This window comes from Mesoplodon mirus (genome assembly GCF_964341445.2).
Source record: "Mesoplodon mirus genome assembly, chromosome: 3".
NCBI lineage: Eukaryota > Metazoa > Chordata > Mammalia > Artiodactyla > Ziphiidae > Mesoplodon > Mesoplodon mirus.
The window spans coordinates 4,170,190-4,196,617 of record NC_138978.1 but is presented as its reverse complement, the minus strand read 5'-3'; the positions used below and the strand labels follow the sequence as shown (position 1 = coordinate 4,196,617).

General features: G+C 53.8%; 1 protein-coding gene across 3 annotated transcripts in view; it reads right to left on the bottom strand.

Moving 5' to 3' along the window:
- KCNAB2 (potassium voltage-gated channel subfamily A regulatory beta subunit 2) overlaps positions 1 to 26,428 on the bottom strand; it is a 98,175-nt gene that overhangs the window by 36,344 nt on the left and 35,403 nt on the right. Inside the window, exons 1-3 of one of the 3 annotated variants that reach the window (XM_082616340.1) lie at positions 20,688 to 20,776; positions 19,426 to 19,467; positions 10,270 to 10,513 (exon numbers count right to left, since the gene is read on the bottom strand). In XM_082616340.1, coding sequence (XP_082472466.1) covers positions 10,270 to 10,513; positions 19,426 to 19,459 — 278 coding nt within the window. In that variant the 5' untranslated portion in view covers positions 19,460 to 19,467; positions 20,688 to 20,776. Of the gene's footprint in view, positions 1 to 10,269; positions 10,514 to 19,425; positions 19,468 to 20,687; positions 20,817 to 26,428 lie in introns of those variants that run through there. The other 2 variants (XM_082616338.1, XM_082616339.1) reach the window with 2 other exon arrangements.

Here is a 26,428-nt window from a genome sequence, read left to right as displayed (position 1 = left end):
GCTGTCCCTCCCAGCTTGGCTCGGCAGGAACCTTCCACGCCTGCTGGCTGTCCAGCCTGTGCTCTGACGGGACCCAGAGAGGGATCCACCCGGAGATGCTCACAGTAGATGGGGGCTGAACTTGCTCTCAGCTCCGGCCCTGCCTTTTGGACACAGAAGTTAAGAAGAAAACCTTGTTCCAGTCCCAGCCTCCCTGCTCCTGAGCTGGGCAGCCTCGGGCAAGTGACCCCCTCTCCGAGCCTCAGTGCTCTTGTGTCCACCGCAGGTCACACAGGCATGGCCAGATCACGCCTGCAAAGCACTCACACAGGGGTCTGGTCCTTGGGAAGCACTCCCACAGTGCCTCGGCAGAAGGGAGTGGCTTTCTGGTCGTGGAGTCAGGATAGACCCCTGTGTGAGACCCTCCTCCATCCCACCCGTAAGAATACCCCTTCTGTCCTCCCCGTGGCCTGACTCGGCAGCAGGAACCACCCCTGAGGTGGGGACCTGGACCTGGGGATAGAGGCCTGGGGAGGCCAGAGCTGGTGCCTTTGCCCAGGGGGCCCCGGCAGGTAACAGACGCTACCTGTGGAGGCCAGTGGGGCCCCTCAGGACCCACAGGCCGGCTCTGCCTTCCTCTTCCACCTGCCCATAAAAGCCTCGGGGCCTGGATGGCCTGGGTCCCTGAGCTCAGGGTAGGGTGGGGCCCTCCCTGAGCCCCTTGGGTGGGTGGGGGGATGGGAAAGAGGAAGGACAGCCTGCCGTGCTGGCCCTTCCACCTGCTGGAACCTTGCACTTGAAGACAACAGGTCCTGCCCCTCAGGAAGCCCACAGGCCTGCCAACGAGGCTGCAGGTGGCAAAGACTCTGCCTTTCGGTCTCCCCAGGCTGGTGGAGCCCATGTCCACGGCAGGGATGCTCAACACCTGACCAGGATGCTAGAGGAGCTTGTTGCAAATGCAGATTCCTGGGCCCTAGCCACAACTACTGAATCGGTAGCTCTGGGGCTGGGCCTGGGAAGCTGTGGTTTTTTTTTTTTTTTTTTTTTTGCAGTACGCAGGCCTCTCACTGCTGTGGCCTCTCCCATTGCGGAGCACAGGCTCTGGACGCGCAGGCTCAGCAGCCATGGCTCACGGGCCCAGCCGCTCCGTGGCACGTGGGATCTTCCCGGACCGGGGCACAAACCCGTGTCCCCCGCATCAGCAGGCAGCCTCTCAACCACTGCGCCACCAGGGAAGCCTGGAAGCTGTGTTTTTATCAGGACCTTTGAGTGGTGCTGTGCACTGGCTGGGAGGATGTGGAAATTCCCTACTCCATTCCACCTTCTACTGTTCTCTGTGCTCTGGCAAACTGTCAGATCCTACCAGGGCTAGCATCTTACTATTCCTCCCGGGCTGCTCTTAACCAGATGGTGCGTTTTAAGCTTTAAGAGAGATCCACAGAGACTTAGTCACCACAGTGTGTAAAAGGTCACCCGCCTCACTCCCCAATCCAGCAATTCCACTCCTAGGTATGTACCCAGAGAACTAAAAACATACGCCCACACAAAAACTTGAACACATTATGTCCACAGCAGCATTACTCATCACAGCCCCAAAGTGGAAGCAACCCAAATGTCCATCAACTGACGAATGGCTAAAAAAAATGTGGTCTATAGCCACACCATAGACTGGTACTCAGCCATACCAAGGAATGAAGTGCTGATACATTCTACGACACAGATGACCCTTGCAAACATCATGCTGAGAGAAAGAAACCAGTCACAAGAGGTCACATATTGTATGATTCCATTCATATGAAATGTTCAGAACAGGCAAATCCATAGAGACAGAAAGTAGATTAGTGGTTGCTGGGGGCTGGGGGGAGTGGGGAATCAGGAAACGATATCTAATGTGGGTGCAGGATGTCTTTTTGGGGTGATGAAAATGTTCTAAAATGGGTGACTTTTGGACAACTGTTTGTACTAAAACCATTAAGTTGGATGCTTTAAATGGGTGTATGGTATGTGAATTATATCTCAATAAAACTTACCAAAGGGCTTCCCTGGTGGCACAGTGGTTGAGAATCTGCCTGCTAATGCAGGGGACACAGGTTCGAGCCCTGGTCTGGGAAGATCCCACATGCCGCGGAGCAACTAGGCCCGTGAGCCACAACTGCTGAGCCTGCGCGTCTGGAGCCTGTGCTCCGCCAACAAGAGAGGCTGCGATAGTGAGAGGCCCGCGCACCGCGGCGATGAAGAGTGGCCCCGCTTGCCGCAACTAGAGAAAGCCCTCGCACAGAAACGAAGACCCAACACAGCCAAAAATAAATAAATAAAGAAAAAAAAAAAGAGTAAATCCTATTTAAAAAAAAAAAAACTTACCAAAATCAAAAAAGTCAACGACCTCAAAAGTCTCTGGGCCTTTGCTCTTGCTGTTCCCTGCGGGAGTGCCCTTCCCGTTTCTCTGCCTTTGAAATCCTTGTCGACCTCTCTGGCATCAGCTGAGATAGTACATGCAGTGTGAAGCAGTCCCCCACCCCTCGCAAGCACCCGTAACCTTTCCTTCCTCCCAGTGTCGCCGACCTCAGCCTCCCCAGCGATACCAGGGGCCTGGGAGCCACAGCAGGAAGCAGCCCGCCCAGACCGCGGCAGTAGTCAAGGCTTCACTCTTGCAGGACCTCCTGGGCCTGGCCTGGTGGTAGAGTCCCCAGCCCCGACTCCATCCCACTATAACGTGCTGTGGGGATGATGGGAATGGACATTTGACCTCAGAACCCGCCCAGGGAATCCAGGACAAAGGTGTCTCTGGGTCCAGCAGAGAACTGCCAAGAGGGGAAGTCGGGTAGGTGGGTTTTCACAGCTGGCCAGAGTCTATAATTTTTCATGTGCCCCAGACAGGGGTCACAACTCATAATATTCTTAGAAAATCACAAGAATTAGACAAGAATGGAAAGCTGAAAGCTTAAGACCTTGACCTGAACTTGCCACAATTAAATGTCACCCCCAAAGGGTCTCTCCTTTCAAACACGTTTAGGTGGAGAAGTGAGTCCCAGACGTGGGCTGGTCGACTTGAAATGGGCTTTGGGCAGAAACATCGAGTGTGGATGGTTGATTTTGATCCACAGCAGATTCTGGGTTCTTTTTCTGCCTCTCCAGTACCTGCTATTGTTAAAACAAAGCAGCTGGTGCCTGCTGTGATCAATCAGAGGGGCAGCCACCCCAATTAAAAGCTCTGCCGTGTCCATAGAATACCACCAAAGAGAGCTTCTCGGGACAGAAGCTTCCTGTGTGGTGCCTGGCAGCCACCTCCCACCTGTCCCAGTGAGGGATGGGGAGATAAGAAAGCTGGGGCCCAGCCAGATCCTTCCCCCAAGACAGTGACAGGTTCACAGTAGGAGGGGACAGGACCCTCCCTGCACAGAATGAGGCCCGTGGAAGCCTCAAGGCCTGGAGTAGAAGTTTCAGAGATGCCTTTTAAATTTTGGGGGGGCCGTGCCCCTCGATTGGACCAGGCGGGCCCTCAGCAGTGAAAGTGGGGAGTCCTAACCACTGGACCACCATGGAACTCCCTAAAGATGGCTTTTAAAAGCACGGACTGCAGCAGCAACTCAGGAATGAGGACGAGCCTCGGCTGTGCCCTGTAGAGGCCTGGGTGCCTCCCCTGTATCAGTAAGGATGCCCCAACTGTGCTGTGTCCTGATTTGTACTCAACAGTGACTTCCTGCCCAAGGCGGGGGCAGCTGCTGAAGAGTTGGGGGCCACCCTGACGGAGCAGTGGGATGGGACGTCCTTGGCCCCTGAGGTTTCTGAGAGCAAAGGGTGGCAGACCAGTGGCCTTCCTGGAGGAGGTGTCCTCTGGTACGTGAGATCGGAAGCCCCCTTGGGGGCTCAGTGCTGTGGCTGTGCTTCCTTCGGGAACTCACGCTCCAGTCACGCCCAGCGTTACCCGCCCTAAAAGGCAGGAAGGTGGGTCAGCCGTGAATTGGCCCCTCTTGCTTCTTAGTTGCTGCCGTGTACTAAGTGGCTGTACCCAGGCCAGAGTAAGCGCTTCTGGCACCTTTTCTCTTTTCATCCTTAGAAGCACCTTGGAGGCATAACAACGATGACAACGGCCACAGCGCTAACACTTAACACGGTGCCTGCTGCGCCCCAGCCATCGTGCCGAGCACTTTGTGAGCAGCTCACTAAGTTCCCACCACGACCTTCAGCTGAGCCCTGCGATGCTCCCGTTCACTGGACGACGCCGAGGCACAGAGAGGTCAAGGAAGGGAGACGAACGCTGGGCCCGTCCTCATTTCACAGCGGAGGCTCCTGCTCTCAGACCCCCAGATTAAAGGGTGAGGGTGGGGACGCTGCCTGGCACCATCTGGGGGTCTGACTGAGCTGTGCTGACCCCCGCCTTTCCAGGTGGACAGCAGAGAGCCAATCAGCCAGGGTTCCTGTCCTTGCCCAATCAGAGGAGCCTCTTGGGGGCGGATCCCCCAAATCCCTGGGCAGGGCCTGAGGATCGGCGTTGCTAACAGGTGACCCCCATTCCCCCTGCCAGGCGGGCTTGGGAGACACTGAGTTGTGCTGTGCGTTGGTTACAAAGCCACGCACCAGCGCTTGTGTTAGGATCGCTCAGCCCTTCCCGTCCCCGACACAGGGGAGGGAGAGGCTGTGATGTCCCTGTAAATAAAGGCAGGGGAGCTGGTGCGGGCGGCCCAGGACCTGCAGAGGGATGGGTGGCTGGCTCCAGGCCTGGGACTGCTGCCGGGCCCCAGCACGGTGGCCACTGCCAGCAGAAGCAGACCCAGTATGAATGCAGGCCATGGGTGGCTGACACCACGGTCCTGGGCCGGCCCTCCATGGGGGCCCACGAGGGACCCCCGATCTTTGCACGGCAGCTCGTCCCGAGTGCCTGGCTTGTCTCGCCACCTCCATCCCCACTCCCTTCCCATCTGCTTGATGTCCACACACAGCAGGAACTGCATCTCCAGGTGCTATTGTTTCCGCCTGTGAGATTCCAAGACTGGGGTTTCTCTCCCACCAGGAGCCAGGCCAGGAGCCCTAAGTTCCATCACTATCTCATTTAGTCCGCAGGGCGCTTCTGTGAGGAAGTTACTATAGTCTCTGCTTTCCAGATGGGGACACTGAGACACGGAGAGGCCAGGTGACTTGTCCAAGTTCATACAGGTACCGGCGGGGGAGCGAGGATTCCCCTCAGGACGCTCAGTGATGTCCCTGCAGGCTCAGGAGTTGAGTCAGCCCTTGGGTCCCGCCGTGGGTTGAAATGTGACCCCAAAGAGACAAGTTCAAGTCCTAACTCCCGGCACCTGTGAGTGTGACCTTATTTGGAAATAGGATCTTTGTAGATATTATTACGTAAAGGTTGAGGTCCTGCTGGATTGGGGGTGAGCCCTGAATTCAATGACTGCTGTATTTATAAGGAGATGGAGATTTGGAGACAGACAGAGATGCACAGAGGGAAAACAGTCATGTGAAGATGGAGGCAGAGATTGGGGTGATGTGTCTACAGGCAAAGAAAGCCAAGGAGGCACGGATGTAGAAAGCAAACTTACGGTTGCCGGGGGAAAAGGAGGGGGGAGGGATAAACTGGGAGATTGGGATTGATATATACACACTACTGTCTACAAAATAGATAATTAATAGAGACCTACTCTATAGCACAGGGAACTCTACTCAGTACTGTGTAACGACCTATGTGGGAAAGAATCTAAAAAAGAGTGGATACATGTAGATGTATAACTGAGTCACTTTGCTGTACCCCTGAAACTAACACAACATTGTGAATCAACTATACTCCAGTGAAAAAGAAAAAAGAAAAAGAAAGCCAAGGAAGGATGTTTCCCTACACCCTTCAGAGAGAGTGTGACCCTGCTGACCCCAGGTCCAGACTTCTGGGTTCTGGACCAGGGGAGAATAGACAGCTGTTGTTCTGAGCACTGTGTTGTGTCCTGTGTTATGGCAGCCCCAGGACACTGATACAGGACTGTCTCAAGGTGGACCGGCCTCCCGCTTGGCCACCTGGACTTCTCCACCCACCGTCCCTCTCTGGACTCTGTTCTTCCTCCTTTTCCCACCCATTCTTTAAGACACACTTGGGTTCCCAGCTCTTCCAGGAAGTCTTCCCTGACTGAGCTCCTATGAATAAATGAGCAACTGGAGAGTCTGTTCGATGAACTTGACCACAAATCAAATACTGCCTGTGATTCCTGTAAGAGGCTCCTGGTAAGAGGCTACGATCTAGAGGCAAAAACCACAGGCACGCAGGACGCCCCGCCCTGCCAGAAGCTCAGGGCCAAGGCTCATTGCCCGGGGCTCCCCGCCCCCCGGGCTGCAGCAGAGAGTCTCAGATGCAGCTTCCAGTCCTGCTGCCAAGGAAGCAGCAGGAAGGAGATATATTTTACAGGGGAATATTCTGAAAAGTGGGTTAAGACCAAGACCACATAACGCCACCCAGGCAATACTCACAGAGGCTCAAAATGTTCTAGGTGCTGGGAACAGACAGAGGCTGTGCTCTCAGTGGGGTGCAGATGGGCAAAACCAAGGTAAGAGACACAGGACAGTGGGTTTGAGGATGACTCACTGGGCATTTATTTAGACTGGGTGGTGCGGAAAGTCTCTTTGAGGCCAAAGATGTGATGATGGGAGGAAACCAGCCTTGTGAAAATCTGGAGGACACACCTTCCAGGGGAGGGAACGGAATGTGCAAGGACCCTGAGGATGCAATGAGCTTGCATGTTTGAGATATGGAAGGAAGGAAGGAGCCCCCTGAGCAGGAGGGAGGGTGTACAAGCCGAAATCAGAGACAGCACGGGCCGCGCAGGGCATGGTGGGGACTTCGGGTTCATTCCCGATGCCGTGGGTAGCAGACAAGGAACACACCTGAACCAGGCCCGGTGTCCAACGGGCACTGCCTGGGCCCAGGTCACAGCCTCTGGCTGGCCTGTGGCCACAGCTGCTGCCCTGTCTCAGGCCACATCTCCAGACCCGCCATCACTACAGTCAGGTGGACCTGGGGAAGGTGAGCTTACACAGAGACTGTGTAGACTTAAAAATTCAGTGCATTTTTTTTTTTTAAACAGCAAGAGATGAGGACCGTTAAAAAAAAAAAATGGGAAAAGTTAACAAGAAAGCCTTTTCCCCCAGCTGCAGGCTCAGGTCGGCTGATACGGTGTCTGGGCCCATGGTACGGTTGTCGCCTTGCTCCACGGAGCAGCACTTATTTGGAGGCTTTATCTTTTTTATATTAATATTTAAGACCAGGTTTAGCTGAGTCCCAGCCCAGCTGCTGCCGGGAACATTAACCGCGGAACGGCATCTATCTGGGATCTTTAATAACTCTTGGTCGTGGTTTCCGAGGCCCTCTTCCCAGTTAACCAAAACCCCTGGATGCAGCAAGATGAAATCCACCAGATAAAGGGCGGGCCCTACGGGGGCGACATCTGGCCCATCAAATGCTAAAGGCTCAGGTGGTTTTCTTGTCAACTCTGCTCCTTGGGAAGCAAGTCTCCCCAGGGTGTTTCAGCCCCACAGTGAGTCCAGCATGTTTCAGATGGGACACAGACCTTTTCCTTGGGGTGTCAGGCAAATAAGAGATTTGTCCCAGTACTCATACCCCCCGGCTGTGTTCGGGTCCTGGGGCTGCCATGACAAAGTTCCACGAACTGGGGGGCTTCAAGCAACAGAACCTGGTTCTCTCACAGCTCCGGGAGCCAGAAGGCTGAAATCTGGGTGTGGGCAGGGCTGCACTCTCTCTGAAGCCTCCAGGGGACCATCCATCCTGGCCTCCGCCCGCTTCTGGTGGCCGTGGTCCCTTGGCTTGTGGCCGCGTCCCTCCCACTGCTGCCTCCACCACCAAAGGGCCTCTTCCCTGTGCGTCTTCATTGGGCCTTCTCATTAGGACACCAGGCGCTGGATTTAGGGCCCACCCTATTCTGGTGTGAGCTCATCTTACTAATTACATCTGCACAGAACCTATTTCCAAATAGCCTCACATTCTACGGCTCTGGGTAGATGAAATTTTGGGGGACAAAATTCACCCCGGTGCCCCCTCCATTACAGACGGTATCCACACCCGAGGGAGGTGAGGTCTCCCTGGGGCAGGGGACGGGCTCCGGCCCCCCCGCCCACCCGCCTCACCTCCACTGCTCTTGCCTTCCTCGCTCTGGCCCTGGGCTTTCTCTCCTCACATGTGTCCCTGTCCCCTTGGACTGGAAATTTCTTCTCCATGTCTTCAAGTAGTCCTCCTTTCAGACGGCTGGGGTCTCAGCTGCCCCTGGTCCCCCTGACTCTCTTAGGCATGTACTTGCTTTTTCTCTGCCGTCCCCAGCAGGATGTAATGTCCAACAGGGTGGGGAGGGACCTTGTCTGTCCTGTTCATGCAGCATCTGGCAAGCCTGTTGCCTGGAGCCAAGTAGATCGATCTTCAGTAAACATTTGTTGAATTAATGAAAAGTATCAATGACTTGCCAAAAAAAGAAAAAATGCAGGGACTTCCCTGGTGGTCCAGTGGTTAAGAATCTGCCTTCCAGTGCAGGGGGTGCAGGTTTGATCCCTGGTCGGGGAGCTCAGATCCCACGTGCCTCAAGGCCAAAAAAATCAAAACATAAATCAGAAGCAATATTGTAACAAATTCAATAAAGACTTAAAAAAAATGGTCCACATCAAAAAAATCTTAAAAAAAAAAGGAGAAAGAAAAAGAAAAAACGCAGACCCTCATCTCCTTCTTGAGAAATTTCCATCAGAATCAGGAGGTTCTCGAGGCCAAACCAGCTGACCCTTTGTCCTTCCTTTACATCTGGATTTATAATGCAAAGCCTTAAGAATTCTGCCATCTAATGGACTCAGGGCAGAAGTGCTTTATATCTTTAAATAACAACCTCATGCTGAAGATCCAAACACTTGTCCACAGGAGAAAATGTTACAGCAACAGGGCTGGTCTCTGTTCTTCTCTCCAGAGAACAGCCAGATAACCCCTGGGGCCTGCGTTAGATGGAAACCAAATCAAGTATAGGACACCCACTTAAATATGGACTTGAGATAGACAACGAATAACTTCTGCTATCATGTCCCGATGATGGTAGAAACTGGTTGTTTATTTGAAATTCAAGTTTAACTGGGTGTTCTATATTTTTATTTGCTAAATCTGGCAACTGTACATAGACTAGGTGGGTGGGTGGGGTCCCTCTGGCCAACTGGCTCTGGCCAGGACTTGTCCCTGGGAGGCACAGGAATAAAGCCTCATATATGTAACTTATCAACTCAAATGCCAGCTATCTGGGGCTCTCTGGCCACTTTCTGAGGCTTTCAGAGGAGAAAGTGGGCAGGTCAGAGCACTGTCCCAGCTGCTGATTTCAGTGACAAGCGAGCTAAACAGAACGTCTTTCTGAGGTTCAGAAGCAACCCTCCAGGCCTGCGTCCGAGAACACAGGGACACCTAATCCACAGCCTTTGCTAATCACAGTTATAAGCGTAGTTGCAGCAACCAATTCAGAGGCCACTTCCCATGAGGACAGCCCAATTTAAGCACATCTTGGTCCCCAGGACCTCGCACGGGTTTCTGGTGCTGGGATGGATTTGTAGGTAGAGACGATGAATTGAGGGATTTCCCCTAATTTGTGTTTAGTCACCAACCCCTGATAATTAATGTGTCCCAATAACACGGCAAGAAGACAAATGACATAGTATGTTTACCCCTGCTGCAAAGTTTTTTCAAGAAACCATACTCTTTTCCCATGGAGGATACACCAAACGCAGAAGTGCTGATCTCTGGAGGAGAGGACTATGCAGGCTCTCATTGTCCTCTTTTATACGTTCCTACGTGGTCGGCATTCTTTTTTTTTTTTTTTTTTTTTTGTGGTACGCGGGCCTCTCGCTGTTGTGGCCTCTCCGGACGCGCAGGCTCAGGGGCCATGGCTCACGGGCCCAGCCGCTCCGCGGCATGTGGGATCTTCCCAGACCGGGGCACGAACCCGCGTCCCCTGCATCGGCAGGCGGACTCTCAACCACTGCGCCACCAGGGAAGCCCCATTCTTTTCTTTTTGGCTGTGCCACACAGCATGTGGGACCTTAGTTCCCCGAACTGGGATGAAACCCGTGTCCCCTGCAGCAGTGGAAGTGCGGAGTCTTAACCACTGGACCGCCAGGGAAGTCCCACGGTCGGCATTCTTAAACCCCAAGGAGTCTGCCCCGGTTGACAGTGACGCCATTACCCCATTTCCTGGGCTGCATTCCTCTCGCGGCCCCTGCCTCGTCCCCTCCTCGGCCAGGGGACCTCCTCCTGTCCCCGCCCAGCCCAGCCCTTACCGGTACTTCATGCCGGTGCGCCGGGCGGTGCAGCTGTCCAGGGAGAGGCCGTGCATGCGCAGGAAGCTCTCCATGTTCCTGGCCTGGGCTGCTGCCCGCACCTCCCGCAGCTGCTGAAGCTCCAGCGTGCTGGACTGGCGGACGGGCTGCAGGGCCCAGTCCGAGTGGCACCTGCCGATCACACTCCTGAGGCTCTCGCTGTACGTCATGGACAACATGGTCCCACCCGGCCCAGGAGCTGCCGCTGTCCGGATGGGAAACGCCGAGTGGTCATGGGTTAGAGAGCGTCCCGCCGTCCCCGGTGCCCAGGCTGGACGCTGGCCCTGGGGCTGGGGCAGGGGCTGCGGCAGGGACACGGCCTCCAGACAGAGCGGCCACCAAGGGGTCTTGGCGCCTGGGGACAGGGCCGGGCCCCGGAATGTAAACCCCTCTTGGCTGCACTGGCCGGGAACTCTGGCTGAGCCACCCTCTCTGCCCCTGCCCCCATGAGACAAGCACAGGCGAAGCTGCATTCCAGGTGGGAGATCCCCCCAAAATGCTCCAAATGCGAAGGGGGCAGGAGCATGCAGAGAGCCCGGCCCCCACAGTGGAAGACTTCACGGCACCCCCTGGAGGGGTTCCCAGGGTAAAACCAGGTACAGGGCCGTCCCGGGATGCAGCAGAAGCACACCTGTCGCTGAAGCAAACTCCAGTGTGATTTTGCCAGGGGGCCTCGTGCCCCCAGGAAGGCCCTATTTGTTGGTTCACAGCCTGGTAAAGGGAAATGTTCTCCACATGTGCACTCTCTGCTTGTAGACAGCGCCGCTGCACCAGCACAGTTCTTTGGGCTCCGTGCTCGAATCAATTACGTCACAATTCACGAGTGTTTGCAATAGAGACACTGAGCGGATGCATTTAAGGAGGGAGCGAAGCGGGGGAGGGAACAGGTTTGGAAACTGCAAAGCTTAAATGTTAAGAAGCATTCCTAAACCGTCATCTGAAAGGATGATTACACTTGGAAACTAAAAACATGAATGTCCATCAATGGGAAATCGGTTATGTAAATGATGGCTCATCCATAGAATGGAAACTTGTGCAGCCACGTGAGGTGTCTCCACGTGGACTGATAGGCGATGCGTCCCAGGAGACAGCGTCAAGAAAGGAAAGGAGAGGGGAACACGTGTGTGCGCAGAATGCTGCCCTTGTGTCAATTCACGCACACACGTGAGTAGCTCAGTGAAGGGCCGGCATCACAGCTGTGCGTCCACATCCCGCAGTGGCTTTGACTGGGCAACGCGGACACGGCCGCAGGGGGCAGGGCTGTTCTACAAGCCACGGACTCCCCCCCACCCCGCCCCCCGCAGCTGACCACGGGCCTCTGCCCCGGCCCAGATGCCTGCACCGTGGCCCCAGAATTGTCACCGTCACCGAGGTGAGATGCGTCTTTTCAGCTGGGTCGGCTGGACCCTGGAGCCCAGCCCGAGAACTGGAGGAACCAGCACTGTCCCCACCTCTGGCCTAAGGTAAAACAAGTTCCATTCTCCCTGGGAAGGGCTGGGCAGGCTGCCCTGGGGGCTGAGGCAGCTTCAGAGTCCCTAGGGCGGAGCGGGCGTTGGGGTCGCCTGGGCTGGTCCTTCCTCAGGTGAGCTCTCCATCCCCAGTCCATATCCCCCTTTCTCCACGGCAGGTATCGTCACCTGACGACGAGCTTCTGTCCTCTCTAGTCATCTTGTTTGGTGCATCTGACCCCCCTGAAGGTCAGGTCCAGGAGGGCAGGGACTTTTCCATCTACTTTCACTGCTGCACCCTCAGCTCCCGAAGTAGTAACTGGGTGTTTCCCTGGCCGTGCCGCCAGCACCTGGAGGGGCTGGGCTGGCCCCCTGACTCAGGCCAAGGCTCTCTGCAGGCTGCCTTCTCCTGGGCCAGGACTTGCATCACCACAGACCCACAGGGGGGCCCAGAACCTCTAGCATCCCCCAAGGGTTTGGACTAAGGTCTCTGAGGGATGCTTTTGCAGGACACGAAAATACCCAGCTTCCAGGAGAATCATTCTGGGGCAGCAGAGGGGACCCAGGCTCGGTGGGGGTGGGTGGGTTTGACCTTGGACGTGGCACCGTGGACGCCCACAGGTAGCAACGCCAGCTCCCTCCCTCCCTCCTCCCCTCCAAGTGCACGCTGCCCACTACCCATCAGGCAGCTGCTTCAAAGGCATCTGTGTGGCCTGCGTGGGGCAAAAGCAGGCCAGTCCTGGCTTCCCTGGGGGTCCGTGATCAGAGAGAACAGCCGGGCAAGCAGCAGTTACAGGCGTGCTTCCCGAAGAGCAGGACCCACCTCAGACGGGACCGTTCCCAGCCAGGCCCAGCCAGGCTCAGCCAGGCTGAGATCAATAGCCATTAGAGCTTTCAAGACATTACCCGCAAAAAGCAATCCTGGTCTGATCTGGCTCTGGAAGTCTAGCCCTGGCCCCAGAGCTGCAATGACAGTGTGTCTGAGTGCCCTGCTTCTGGACAGGGGCAGCCCTGTCCAGTGCGTGTGTCACCCACTCGGTGCGACCCAGGCAGCCACCTGGACCGCTCCAAGCCTCAGTCTCCACATCTGTGAAGTGGGATGAGCAGAGGCCTACCATGCAGGCTGCCTCAGGCTGCACGGGACCGGCCTGGAAAACTGGACAGGGGCTGGCCTCACTGTGGGAGCGTGCCACGTGTGGGAGGTGGCCACCAACCACGAGGTGTGGACCGTGGCACCAGTTACGATAAGTGGCGTGAGGACAAAATACACAAAATGGAGTGGAGGGGACATGGGTGGGCAGGCGGGGGTCTCTCCAGAGGTCGCACGTGAACATGGGCTTGAGTGGTTCGAGGCAGCCGTGTAGGGTGAAATGTGGACGCTAGCCACCGCCCCTGCTCTGGAGAAGACACACATCCCTAATGAGATGGGTGCAGTGGGTGCGGCCAGGACTTGGAGGGCACCTCTCTGTGGGTCTGGGGTCCCTCCTGCCTGGGATCTCTCCTCATCTCGAGTTATAGAGGCCTTGGGAGGGGCCCCTGGGTGGGGCAGGACCACCAACCGCATGGAGGGAGCCCAGAGTCTCCTGCTGGACGTGAGGGTCCTGGTGGCGTAGGGCAGGCTTGGGCCAGGGGACTCGTGGGAGGAGAGGTGGGCCGTGGGCGAGCACAGTGGCCCCTGACCTGGGGTGGAGGGTGAGGACCTGGCGCCCACAAAGGGGTCTGTGACCAGAGGGCTGAGCACAGCGAGGAAGGGGCTGGGGAGCGTTTGTCCCCCTAAGGTCCTCGAGGGTGGGAGAGGGAGGAAGGACACAGAGGGACTCGGACGGTCACCAATGCTGTCCAGCAGGAGAGGACAGCGTAATAAGCCGGCTTCCTCCGCAGGCGAGCAGGGCTGGGTCCCTGGATGAGGGGTCCCTCGAAGACTTCCCTTGTTGGGGCTCCTGCCTTGGCCACCTGGCTTCTCAGTGACCCCGACCTCTCGCTCCTCCTCTTTGCCATCCTGCCCCCCCCAATCTCAGGAAGAATCAGCCCTCTTTAATAGCCATCACTAATTACAGAGCCTACAGGGTCCCCCCCACCCACCGTGCTGGGGCCTGCCTTTTGCAAATCTGTTCCTGTGGACGGGGGTCTGGGGAATTCACGTGAATGAACCGCGTGACATGGAAAAGTGGAAACAGACATTAACCTCATTAAATCCATGGGAATCGCGACCTTGCTGAAGAGCCTCCCACCTGGAATTCCTGAACCGAGGTCTGTTTACTGAAAGCCACCAAAGCTCGAGACATGGGATCCGGAAGGAATCCGGAAAGTCACTTTGAAACCGCGACATGTGTCTCGACACCGGAGAAACTGGCCTCAGTTCCTAAAGCGGGAGCGCGGAGGGCAGCGGAGCGCGGCTCGAAAATGCACAGCATCGCGTCAGGGCAAAAACAAAATTATTTTTGCTCGAGAACCATCAGCAAACCAAGGCCCAAAGAAGCAGCCCCCGGCTCTCTCAGGCCTGTGTTTCGAAACAGACCTTTCAGACAGCACCCAGCCTCCTGCTGCCATTCTCGGGGGGGGGAAACTTGAAAATGCTGGATCTTAGTGGGGAACCCGACAGGGTACCAGCTGCAGCCCAGGTCTCCCAGGACGGGAGAGCGGCAGGGCTGGGAAGCAAGCAGGCTCAAGCGGCAGACACCCACCCTCCTCCCTCCCGTGGTTACCTAGGGCTGGCTTCTTTTTTTTTTTTTTTTTTTTTTTTTTTTTGAGGTTTTCCACTTTGAAAACACATAGAGGGTCTAATTTCTGATCAGCCAAATGCATCCCCAAAAGCTGTCCCTGTCGTTTCTGTTCCCGGGATGCTTGTTCCCCAGCAGCATCCCCCCCACAAGAAGGCAGCTGCCACTTGCCTCCTGGAGCTGAAGGGGTGAAGGGACCACTCACCTGCCTCGCTGGCGTCTGCTGGTTAATAGGGACACAGTCTAGTTTATTAGGGCTCACGAGACGTTTAAGGAGCTGGTGCAGCAGCTCTTTCATTAGGGAGTGTCACTGCAGAACGTCAGAAGCAATTGGTGAATAAGTCCCACAAGGGTCAGATTTGGAGGCAGCGAGTCCATTAGTCCTATTAGGGCGTCTGCATCTCCGTGAAAGAGGCTGAATTATTCACGAGCGTGCCTCTTCCCCTAAAAGCCTGGGAAGTGCGGTTCCGTGGTGCAGCCCAGCAAGGCAGCCTCCTGCGTGCTGGCTGGGAGGGGGCACCTGCTGGGGTCCTGCCATCCCCTCGGGCGCACACCCTCTGCCTCGAGACCTGACCCTGGGAGCCGCAGGTGGAGAGGCGCAGGCTGTGCTTTCCGGTATTTGAGGACGGGACCCAGGCTTGCGGCTGCCGTCCCACCTTGTTCTTAACTGTCTGCAAGCAGGGGAGCCCGGGGCCCCACGGCACGTGACCACCGCCCACAGCGAAGGGGTTGACGTCTGGCAAGACGCACCCTCAGCACACGCAGACGGATGCCCCACCTCCCCTCCACCGGGACGTGCCCCAGATTGTACGTCCTATACTGCCAGGACCTATAAATGGCTGGAAGGTTCCTGCAGTTTGCTATTTGGACACCACACTGCTTCTCTCTCCAGGTCGGGGCATGGAGACCCTTCCTCACAGACTTGACCTGAGGTTTGGAAAATGCTTTGAGGCTGAGCCCTGGGGTGATGTTATGCTGAGCCCCCGTTCCGGGTTCATGACAGCAGGGGCCCTTCGTGTCATACTAGGGTCCCCCCAAAGTCTCAGCATGACACTATCCTCTAGCTGAGAAATCGTGCCGGTGCCTGTGGGATTCTGGATGGAGGCTGAGCTGATTACCCCATGACAAACCTGCTAACGGGGATGGCTCCAAGGGGTGGGGGATCACCTCACCAGATCCAGAGTAGAAAGAAATGGGAGGCCGGGGGAGGACATGGAACCGGAGGTAACTGGTGGTGGGTGATGATCTGGAAAGGCCTTCGTGATGGACTTGGGATGGTTTTTCTTTTCTTTTTAAAAAAATTTATTTATTTTGGCTGCACCACGCACCTTGCGGGGTCTTAGTCCCCTGACCAGGGATCGAACCTACGCCTCCTGATGTGGAAGCACAGAGTCCTAACCACTGGACCACCAGGGAATTCCCTGGGATGGTTTTTCTTAAAGGCTGAAGCCCACTGTCAGGTTCCATGTCACGTGTCACCCACTGGCTGGAAGTGGCCGTAGTGGGCCTCCTTGCTGGGTGGCGGTCATCAGCCTGACATGCTTGGAATGAGGCTCATCTCCTTCCCCCGGGGCACCGTTCCCCTCTCATCACATTGTCCCTCTCCGCGCCTGCACCTCAGACACCAAGCCCCATGGACGTGGCTCCTGGTACCCTTCACTCTCTCTTCCTGTGGCTCCTGTGGCTCAGTCCTTCTCCATCTCTCCTGGCTCCTCATCCAGCCTCTCCATCCCCCGTCTCACTTCCTGCTACCCGGCTTCCTTCCTGCAGCAGAGCCCTGCCCCCTGCCCTGCTCTAACACCTTCGATGGCTCCCCAGTGCCCACTGAATGCAGTCCAGGCTCCTCTGCTTGGCATTCCTGGCCCTCTCTCCTCAGACCCCCAGCTGCCTCTACAGTCTGGCCTCTGTTTACTCTCCATCCTGTCCTGTCCCTGACGGCCCAGATGGTGTGACCGCTACTTCCTGTTCTCAGGGCGCCTCTCCAAGCTGTGCTCAGGCTGTCACATCTACTGGAATGTTCTTCCTGGTGTCTGTTGAATTCTGTCCAGTCTTCAAGGTCCAGCCCAAAGGCTCTATGAAGCCTTCCCTGACTCTCAGCTGGCTGTGACCCCTCCCTCCTCGGAACGCCACCAACTCTCTGGACTCTCCCATGACCCATTATTATTTTTTTAAATTTATTTTATTTTTGGCTGTATTGGGTCTCCGTTGCTGCACGCAGGCTTTCTCTAGTTTCGGAGAGTGGGGGCTACTCTTTGCTGCGGTGCGCGGGCTTCTCATTGTTGTGGCTTCTCTTGTTGCAGAGCATGGGCTCTAGGCGTGTGGGCTTCAGTAGTTGTGGCACGTGGGCTCAGTAGTTGTGGCTCGTGGGCTCTAGAGCACAGGCTTAGTAGTTGTGGTGCACGGGCTTCATTGCTCTGCGGCATGTGGGATCTTCCTGGACCAGGGCTCGAACCCATGTCCCCTGCATTGGCAGGCAGATTCTTAACCACTGCGCCACCAGGGAAGCTCCCCATGACCCACTTTGCCTCCTAGATACTGTTAGAATGATTTGGGTTCGGAGTAGATTGCACTACCATGGCCGATCCTTTCCTCCTCTCTGCGTCACGTGACCATGATTCCTCCCATGGGTCGGGGGGGGAGTATATTTTCCCTTGACATTGGGCTTGGTCATGAGCATGCTTTGGCCAAAAGAATGAGCAAAAGTGACTGTACCAATTCTAACCGTCGGCCTTCAGAGACAGTTGTGTTTCTGCTATTTTCTCTGGCACTTGTGCCATGAGAAGAGGCCTGGGATGGCCCCTGGTTAGGAAGGACGGAGAGATGGTGAACACCAGCGTCCAGCCTGCAGCTCAGACACCAACCCAGCTAAGCCCAGCCTAGACGAACTGACTCCGGTCAATCCACAGACATATGAGCAAGGAATCAGTGCTTATTGTTGCTGTCCCGTGACTTGGGGTAGTTTGTTATGCAGCCTCCTGTGTAAAAGCTGACAGGTACAGGGTCTTCCCTCCCTTAGCCATCTGTGAGCTGCTCGAGGGCAGGGCCCTGGACACCTTTGCCCTGTTGGAGGAGGGTCTGCCACCCTGCTGGCTGACTTAAATAACCCTCTAACAGCCGTGTCAGTACCTGGGTGATGAGGACCCCCCACTGGGAGTGGCACCCAGTTTGCTGAACACAGACCCCACCCCCTTAGAGGTCATCACCAGAGGCCCCACAAAAGATGCCGAGTGTCTGTGGGAAGTAACCATGCTGGAGCCCCAAAAGGCAGGACAGCCAGAGCCTGTGGCATTGAACGTGGAACTGAGAGGCTGGGGGTGGGCGGTCTTCAGATCTGGAGATTCAGTTCTCCAGCAGGGCCTGTCCACGGGGCAAGAAGACCTCATGGGGACCAGACGCTCAGCCAGAGGGGTCGCAGAGGGTAGACCACAGGGTGGATCCACGGGGTCCGGGGGGCCAGCAAGGGGCGTGGAGCACCCTTTCACTTCAACTCGACTTACTTGGCACCTCTTACGGGACCAGCCCTTTCAGCCGGCTGGCCTGTTTCGGGGATTTTTCTGCCTGCATGTCTCAGCTCACTCCTTTCCTTCCAGGAGTGAGGCGGGTCCAGGACCTCTGAGGATGTGGCTCAAGTGCATGTTTGGTTTCAAGGATTCACTTTGAATCCTTGGGGATGGATGGCACACATTCATTCTGGCATATTATGTCATACACACACACACACACATACATACATACACATATATACACACATACCTACGTATATGATGATAAACACTTCATTCATTAAGAGCATTTGCAAGCTCAGACCTAACTATTTCAAGCAAGACCTTATCTAGCAAAAATTTCAGTAGAATCAAAGATTCGCTCGTCCCTTTAGAGCTCTTGGTAAGGGGAGAGACCTCATGGGAGGCACTGAAGCAATGGCAAAATTAGCCTGAGGACCCAGGCCCACGGTCATATTCAGAGGTGCCAAGGCTGTGGGAAGGAAAAAGCCACATGGAAGTCCAGCGCCGACCCCAGCACCCACTGCCCGAGCGAGGTCCCTGGTGCATCGGCAATAACGGCCCCACAGCTCTGTCACCGCTGCGGGTGCACATGCTGGGGACCCAGTTCTGGGCGGAGAGACCTCCCAGGCCTGGAGGCCAAGACGCACAACAGACACCAGGGCCCTGCCCCCACGAGCCATTCCGAGTGTCCAGCCCCAAAGCTGGCGGAGCTGCCCTGAGGGTTCCGTAAGCCTGGCACGTTCTCGATGGAGGAAAACGTCAAAGTAAATTCCCAGAGTTAGAGATTTTCAAGAACATGCGTGTCTGTGGTGCACGCCCCACCCCTACAGGTTAGGAAGAGGCTGCACAGAGGGAGGAAGGGACCCGCCTGGGGGGCTTTTGCTGATGGACGTGCCTCGGGCTGGACCTCTGGACGCCGTGTCCCTCTGGTGACAGACTCTCTCCCAGTGGACACACTGTGCTGATTTCCAACAGGAAATGCATCAGAAAGACGCCAGCGCATCCGTCCTGACCCTGGCCTGGGTCCTATCGCAGCCGCACACCCCAGAGACCTCCACAGGCTACAGATCAGCTCAAGTTCAAGGAAAAGCGGAGAACCCTGGGCCGGGTGCATCATTTTTCACTCTGATCACCTAAGAAGCACAAAGCTGGGATGTCAGGAAAGCACTCGATCCGCTGTCTGAGGGGTGAGGTTTGAAAGGCGATCTGGCGAGAGATCAGCTCAAATCAAAGCAAATTCTAGACGACGAGCCCACACAGTGAGCCCGACTTCACGTCTTTCATCACTATGCCGTGTCGTGGCACCGAGAAGAGGACCAGAGCCTGGACATTATGGGGGAGTTTTCATGCCCGAGAAATCACCAGCACACCCGGCCTGGACGGCACGGCTCTCCCACCCGCTGCCCTGCTTGCCAGTTGTAGGGAAAACAGAGGGCTCGTTACCTGTAAAACTGGAGCTGTCTTTTGGGGCTCCCATACCGAGTACTGCGGACAGCAATGGAGGAGAGAGAAGGAAACAGGGAGAGAAGAGAGAGAAGCCACAGTTGGCATCAACCACGCACAGGGAGGTGCCAGCCCGGGAAGCATCTCTGACGCCCGGCAGCCCCAGCCCCACCCCGCCCTCTCGGGGCTGTCGGAGGATTTGCCTGGGTACCAAGTCTCGGTGGCAGCGCCACCCAGTGGCACAGGGAGGTGGAGGCCCGTTTGTTTGGATGCCGGGCTCCTCTGTGCCTGGCCTCGGTTTGGGTTTCTTTTTTTTCTGGCCACCCCGCGCGCATGTGTGCGCCGCTTGTGGCATCTTAGCTCCCCTGCCAGGGATTGAAACCGCACCCCCTGCAGTGGAAGGGCTGAGTCTTAACCACTGGACCGCCAGGGAAGTCCCTCTGTTTGGGTTTTCATGAAACATGCTTTTTCAGACCAACGGTTGAAAACCTTCAAACCCAGGAATGCCCATCACCCAACACGCTGGGAAGTCTGCACGTGACCATGGGGTTCTTTTTAGGACCTGGATGCAGGAGGGACACCCCCATTCCCTGTGGTTTCCACGGACACGCGCTGTGGCTCAGGCCCTCACAGTTATCTGAAGGTCCAGTGAAAAGGACTGGCGGGCCCCAGGGTTCCACTTGCGCCCCGTCCTCTGTGACAATGATGCCAGCGGCTCCCACCCCGCGCCTTCCCCATGCCCTCCCTGTGGTTCAACCTGGGCTATTTTCCAAACAGAAAGACCCAGGGCTGGATCTGGAAGTGGGCTCCACAAAGAGGTCAAGGGAGCCCGGCAAGCACCCGGCTGCCTACACCCTCCGCAGGCTCCACTCAGGCCTGTAAGGCTTGGAGCCTTGCTCAGGGTCTCAGGGGAGCTGGTGGGACCACAGGGGCTACAGGACCTGCAGTGTGTGTGGGATGAGAGAGATGGAAACCAGGAAGGGCCTCTGTTACCTCCCATGGAATATTTCAGAAGAGTCAGGGACAAGGCAGGAGTCTAATCCTGGCTCCATCCCACCTGGAAAACCTTGGTTTTTTTCTTTCCCATTTTGGTCTTAAAAGCCTCCTTTCCTTGGAGAAAATGCTGGCTTGCGTGCGCCTGACAGCCCCGTGGGCTCACTCAGCCCCTCCCTCTGGGCCAAGGGGAGGAGACTGGCCTGCGGACCTCCTCAGAGGCAGCACTGACCCTGGGAGGGCCTGGTGGGGTGGCACGGGGGCGTCACCTGTAGATCATGCCCGGGGAGCCGGTCTGCCGCAGGGAGAGCCGAGCCGGGGACCCCGTGGTCGATTCCGGATACATGGAGCCAGCGTCACTCGTCCGGACCCACTCCCTTCTTCAAGGAGGGAAGATCCTGGAGGGAGAGCAAAGAAGGAGGAGAGGCGGTTAAAAAAAGACCAATCAGTGGCCAGGATGCTCTGTGATCCCGAAGGCCTGGTTCCTTGAGCATCTGCATGTCCCTCATCAGACAGACACACAGGCCCACGGGGGCTCGGGTGAGGCTGATGGTCGGGTCCGTGACTGTGAAGGATTTCTGCTCCTTCTTTTCAAGCCCCCACTCCGCCCCTCCCTGACTGCTTTTCTGAGGTTCTGGGAGCACTTTCTCGTTGCCCAAACGATGCAGAAATGGTGGTTGCAGAGGGAATCTGTGGACTTGGGAATCTGGGCTGTCTTCCCCAGGCCAGGAAGTGGTACCACGGTCACCCAGGGTCATCCTGGATGCCTCACCTCCCTGACCCCTGACTCCTGCCCTGAGGCACCCCCGGGCAAGTGAGGGACACGGACGGGAAACCAGGACCACAGAGGGGAGGGTGCACAGAGTGCCAGGCCTTGTGCACCAGGAGCAGAGCCGTCCCCAAGGCCAGTCCACGTGCTGGTCCAGAGGCCCCGGGGAGGGCAGGGTGCGTGATGTCCTCCCACAGGCTAATGGGATGGGGAACAGGCAGCCAAGGGCAGGCCGGGATGCACGTGCCCTTTACTGGGGGTGCGGCCCACCCCCACCCCTCACCCTCCTCTCTGGCTTTCCCTGGGCCCAGCTGCTGTGTGGTGACACCTCAACCCCCAGCTCGGGCACTTAGGGATGTTTAATGTCCAGAATTCCGAATCACAGACTTAATCTGCCTGAGTCCCCAGGTGACACCTGTGTTGCTTGTCCAGGGAACACACTTTGAGGACCCTTGGCCTGAAGCCGAGCTCCTGGACTAAAAGTCGGCAAACTACTGTCAGCAGGCCAAAATTTTCTGTAAATAAGGTTTTATTGGAGGTTTTACCTCCATGCCCATTTGTTTATGAATTGCCCATTTGTGCTACTATGATGGGGTGGGTCCTTGCAATGGAGACCGTCTGGCCTGCAAAGCCTAAAATATTTACTACCCGTCCCTTTAAAGGAGAAGTCGGCCGACCCCTGTTCTAGGCCATTCTCTCCCCCACTCTCCAAGATGACACGACCCAGAACCTCTCTCCTGAAATCACGAACACTTCCTTTCCCGTGTTACCCATAGCTCTTGACTTGATGCTTCCTATTTCACTAGCATCAGACCCATCCCCCAGCATCAGCACAAGGAACATTCTGCTTCCCTCCCGTTGCTACCCGGGTGACCTGGCCACACCCATGGCACCCACACCCTCTGCCTCGCCCCCATTCAAGGGCATCCTGCAACAGGACTCTTGCCCACCAGTCCTTCCTTCTTTATGGAGCAGAACCATCTGCACACAATCAATTACTACTTCCTCTATCTTGGGACATCCCTGGTGGTCCAGTGGTTAAGACTCCACACTTCCACTGCAGGGGCACAGGTTCGATCCCTGGTCAGGGAACTAAGATCCTTCATGCCATGTGGTGCGGCCAAAACCCCCCCCAAAAAACGACTTCTACAGATGGAAGGAAAGTAGGAGAAGGAGAAGGACATGCGCTCACTCCCTCTTGGGAGAGCACCATCATCACAACTAACTGCTGAACAGTCATTGACAAGAAGACACTGGAACTCACTAAAAAAGATACCCCACGTCCAAAGACAAAGGAGAAGCCACAATAAGATGGTAGGAGGGGTGCAATCACGATAAAATCAAATCTTATAACCGCTGGGTGGGTGACTCACAAACTGGAGAACACTTATACCACAGAAGTCCACCCACTGGAGTGAAGGTTCTGAGCCCCACGTCAGGCTTCCCGACCTGGGGGTCCGGCAACGGAGGAGGAATTCCTAGAGAATCAGACTTTGAAGGCTAGCGGGATTTGACTGCAGGACTTCGACAGGACTGGGGGAAACAGAGACTCCACTCTTGGAGGGCACACACAAAGTAGTGTGCACATGGGGACCCAGGGAAAGGAGCAGTGACCCCATAGGAGGCTGAAGCAGACCTACCAGCTAGTGTTGGAGGGTCTCCTGCAGAGGTAGGGGGCAGCTGTGGCTCACTGCGGGTACAAGGACACTGGCAGCAGAAATTCTGGGAAGTACTCCTTGGCGTGAGCCCTCCCAAGGTCTGCCATTAGCCCCAACAAAGAGACTGCAGACTCCAGGGCTGGGTCGCCTCAGGCCAAACAACCAACAGGGAGGGAACTCAGCCCCACCCATCAACAGTCAAGTGGATTAAAGTTTTACTGAGCTCTGCCCACCAGAGCAACAGTCAGCTCTAGCCACCACCAGTCCCTCCCATCAAGAAGCTTGCACAAGCCTCTTAGGTAGCCTCATCCACCAGAGGGCAGACAGCAGAAGCAAGAAGAACTACAACCCTGCAGCCTGTGGAACGAAAACCACAATCAGAGAAAGACAGACAAAATGAAAAGGCAGAGGACTATGTACCAGATGAAGGAACAAGATAAAACCCCAGAAAAACAATTAAATGAAGTGGAGATAGGCAACCTTCCAGAAAAAGAATTCACAATAATGATAGTGAAGATGATCCAGGACCTTGGAAAAAGAATGGAGGCAAAGATAGAGAAGATGCAAGAAATGTTTAACAAAGACCTAGAAGAATTAAAGAACAACAAACACCTAAAAAATTAAAGAACAAACAAACAGGAATGAACAATACAATAACTGAAGTGAAAAATACACTAGAAGGAATCAATAGTAGAATAACTGAGGCAGAAGAACGGATAAGTGACCTGGAAGACAGACTGGTGGAATTCACTGCGGCGGAACAGAATAAAGAAAAAAGAATGAAAATAAATGAAGACAGCCTAAGAGACCTCTGGGACAACATTAAATGCACCAACATTTGCATTACAGGGGTCCCATAAGGAGAAGAGAGAGAGAAAGGACCCAAGAAAATATTTGAAGAGATTATAGTCGAAAACTTCCCTAACATGGGAAAGGAAATAGCTGCCCAAGTCCAGGAAGTGCAGAGAGTCCCAGGCAGGATAAACCCAAGGAGAAACACGGGGAGACATAGTAATCAAACTGACAAAAATTAAAGACAAAGAAAAATTATTAAAAGCAACAAGGGAAAAACGACAAAACATACAAGGGAACTCCCATAAGGTTAACAACTGATTTCTCAGCAGAAACTCTGCAAGCCAGAAGGGAGTGGCATGATATATTTAAAGTGATGAAAGGGAAGAAACTACAACCAAGAATACTCTACCCAGCAAGGATCTCATTCATATTTGACAGAGAAATTAAAAGTTTTACAGACAAGCAAAAGCTAAGAAAATTCAGCACCACCAAACCAGCTTTACAACAAATGCTTAAGGAACTTCTTTAAGTGGGAAACACAAGAGAAGAAAAGGACCAACAAAAACAAACCCAAAACAATTAAGATAATGGTAATAGGAACATACATATTGATAATTACCTTAAATGTAAATGAATTAAATGCTCCAACCAAAAGACATAGACTGGCTGAAAGGATACAAAAACAAGACCCATACATATGCTGTCTACAAGAGACCCACTTCAGACCTAGGGACACATACAGACTAAAAGTGAGGGGATGGAAAAAGATATTCCATGCAAATGGAAATCAAAAGAAAGCTGGAGGGGCTTCCCTGGTGTTGTAATGGTTAAGAATCCGCCTGGAATGCAGGGGACATGGGTTCAATCCCTGGTCCGGGAAGATCCCACATGCCGTGGAGCAGCTAAGCCCATGCGCCACAACTACTGAGCCTGTGCTCTAGAGCCCGCGAGCCACAACTACTGAGCCTGCGTGCCACAACTACTGAAGCCCGCACATATAGAGCCTGCACTGCACAAGAGAAGCCACTGCAACGAGAAGCCCACGCACTGCAATGAAGAGTAGCCCCCACTCGCTGCAACTAGAGAAAGCCCACGCGCAGCAACAAAGACCCAATGCAGCCAAAAATAAATAAATAAATAAATAAATTTATTAAAAAAAAAAAAAAAGAAAGCTGGAGTAGCAATTCTCATATCAGACAAAATAGACTTTAAAATAAAGACTATTACAAAAAACCAAGAAGGACACTACATAATGATCAAGGGATCAATCCAAGAAGAAGATATAACAATTGTAAATATTTATGCACCCAACATAGGAGCACCTCAATACTTAAGGCAAATGCTAACAGCCATAAAAGGGGAAATCGACAGTAACATAAACATAGTAGGGGACTTTAACACCTCACTTTCACCAATGGACAGATTGTCCAAAATGAAAATAAATAAGGAAACACAAGCTATAAATGACACATTAAACAAGATGGACTTAATTGATATTTATAGGACATTCCATCTAAAAACAACAGAATACACTTTCTTCTCAAGTATTCATGGGACATTCTCCAGTATAGACCATATCTTGGGTCACAAATCAAGCCTTGGTAAATATAAGAAAATTGAAATTGTATCAAGTATCTCTTCTGACCACAATGCTATGAGACTAGATATCAATTACAGGAAAAAAAATGTAAAAAAATACAAACGGATGGAGGCTAGACAATACGCTACTAAATAACCAAGAGATCACTGAAGAAATCAAAGAGAAAATCAAAAAATACTTAGAAACAAATGACAATCAAAACACGAAGACCCAAAACCTGTGGGATGCAGCAAAAGCAGTTCAAGAGGGAAGTTTATAGCAATACAATCCTACCTCAAGGAACAAGAAAAATCTCAAAAAAAAACCTAACCTTACACCTAAAGCAATTAGGGAAAGAAGAACAAAAAACCCCCAAAGTTGGCAGAAGGAAAGAAATCATAAAGATCAAATCAGAAATAAATGAAAAAGAAATGAAGGAAACAATAGCAAAGATCAATAAAAGTAAAAGCTGGTTCTTTGAGAAGATAAACAAAATTGATAAGCCATTAGCCAGACTCATCAAGAAAAAAAGGGAGAAGACTCAAATCAACAGAATTAGAAATGAAAAAGGAGAAGTAACAACTGACACTACAGAAATACAAAAGATCATGAGAGATTACTACAAGAAACCCTATGCCAATAAAATGGACAACCTGGAAGAAATGCACAAATTCTTAGAAAAACATAACCTTCCAAGACTGAACCACGAAATATTAGAAAATATAAACAGACCAATCACAAGTAATGAAATTGAAACTGTGATTAAAAATCTTCCAACAAACAAAAGCCCAGGATCAGATGGCTTCACAGGAGAATTCTATCAAACATTTAGAGAAGAGCTAACACCCATCCTTCGCAAACTCTTCCAAAATACAGCAGAGGGAGGAACACTCCTAAACTCATTCTACGAGGCCACCATCACCCTGATACCAAAACCAGACAAAGATGTCACAAAAAAAGAAAACTACAGGCCAATATCTCTGATGAATATAGATGCAAAAATCCTCAACAAAATACTAGCAAACAGAATCCAACAACACATTAAAAGGATCATACACCATGATCAAGTGGGGTTTATTCCAGGAATGCAAGGATTCTTCAATATATGCAAATCAATGAATGTGATACACCATATTAACAAATTGAAGGATTAAATACCATATGATAATCTCAATAGATGCAGAAAAAGCTTTTGATAAACTTCAACAC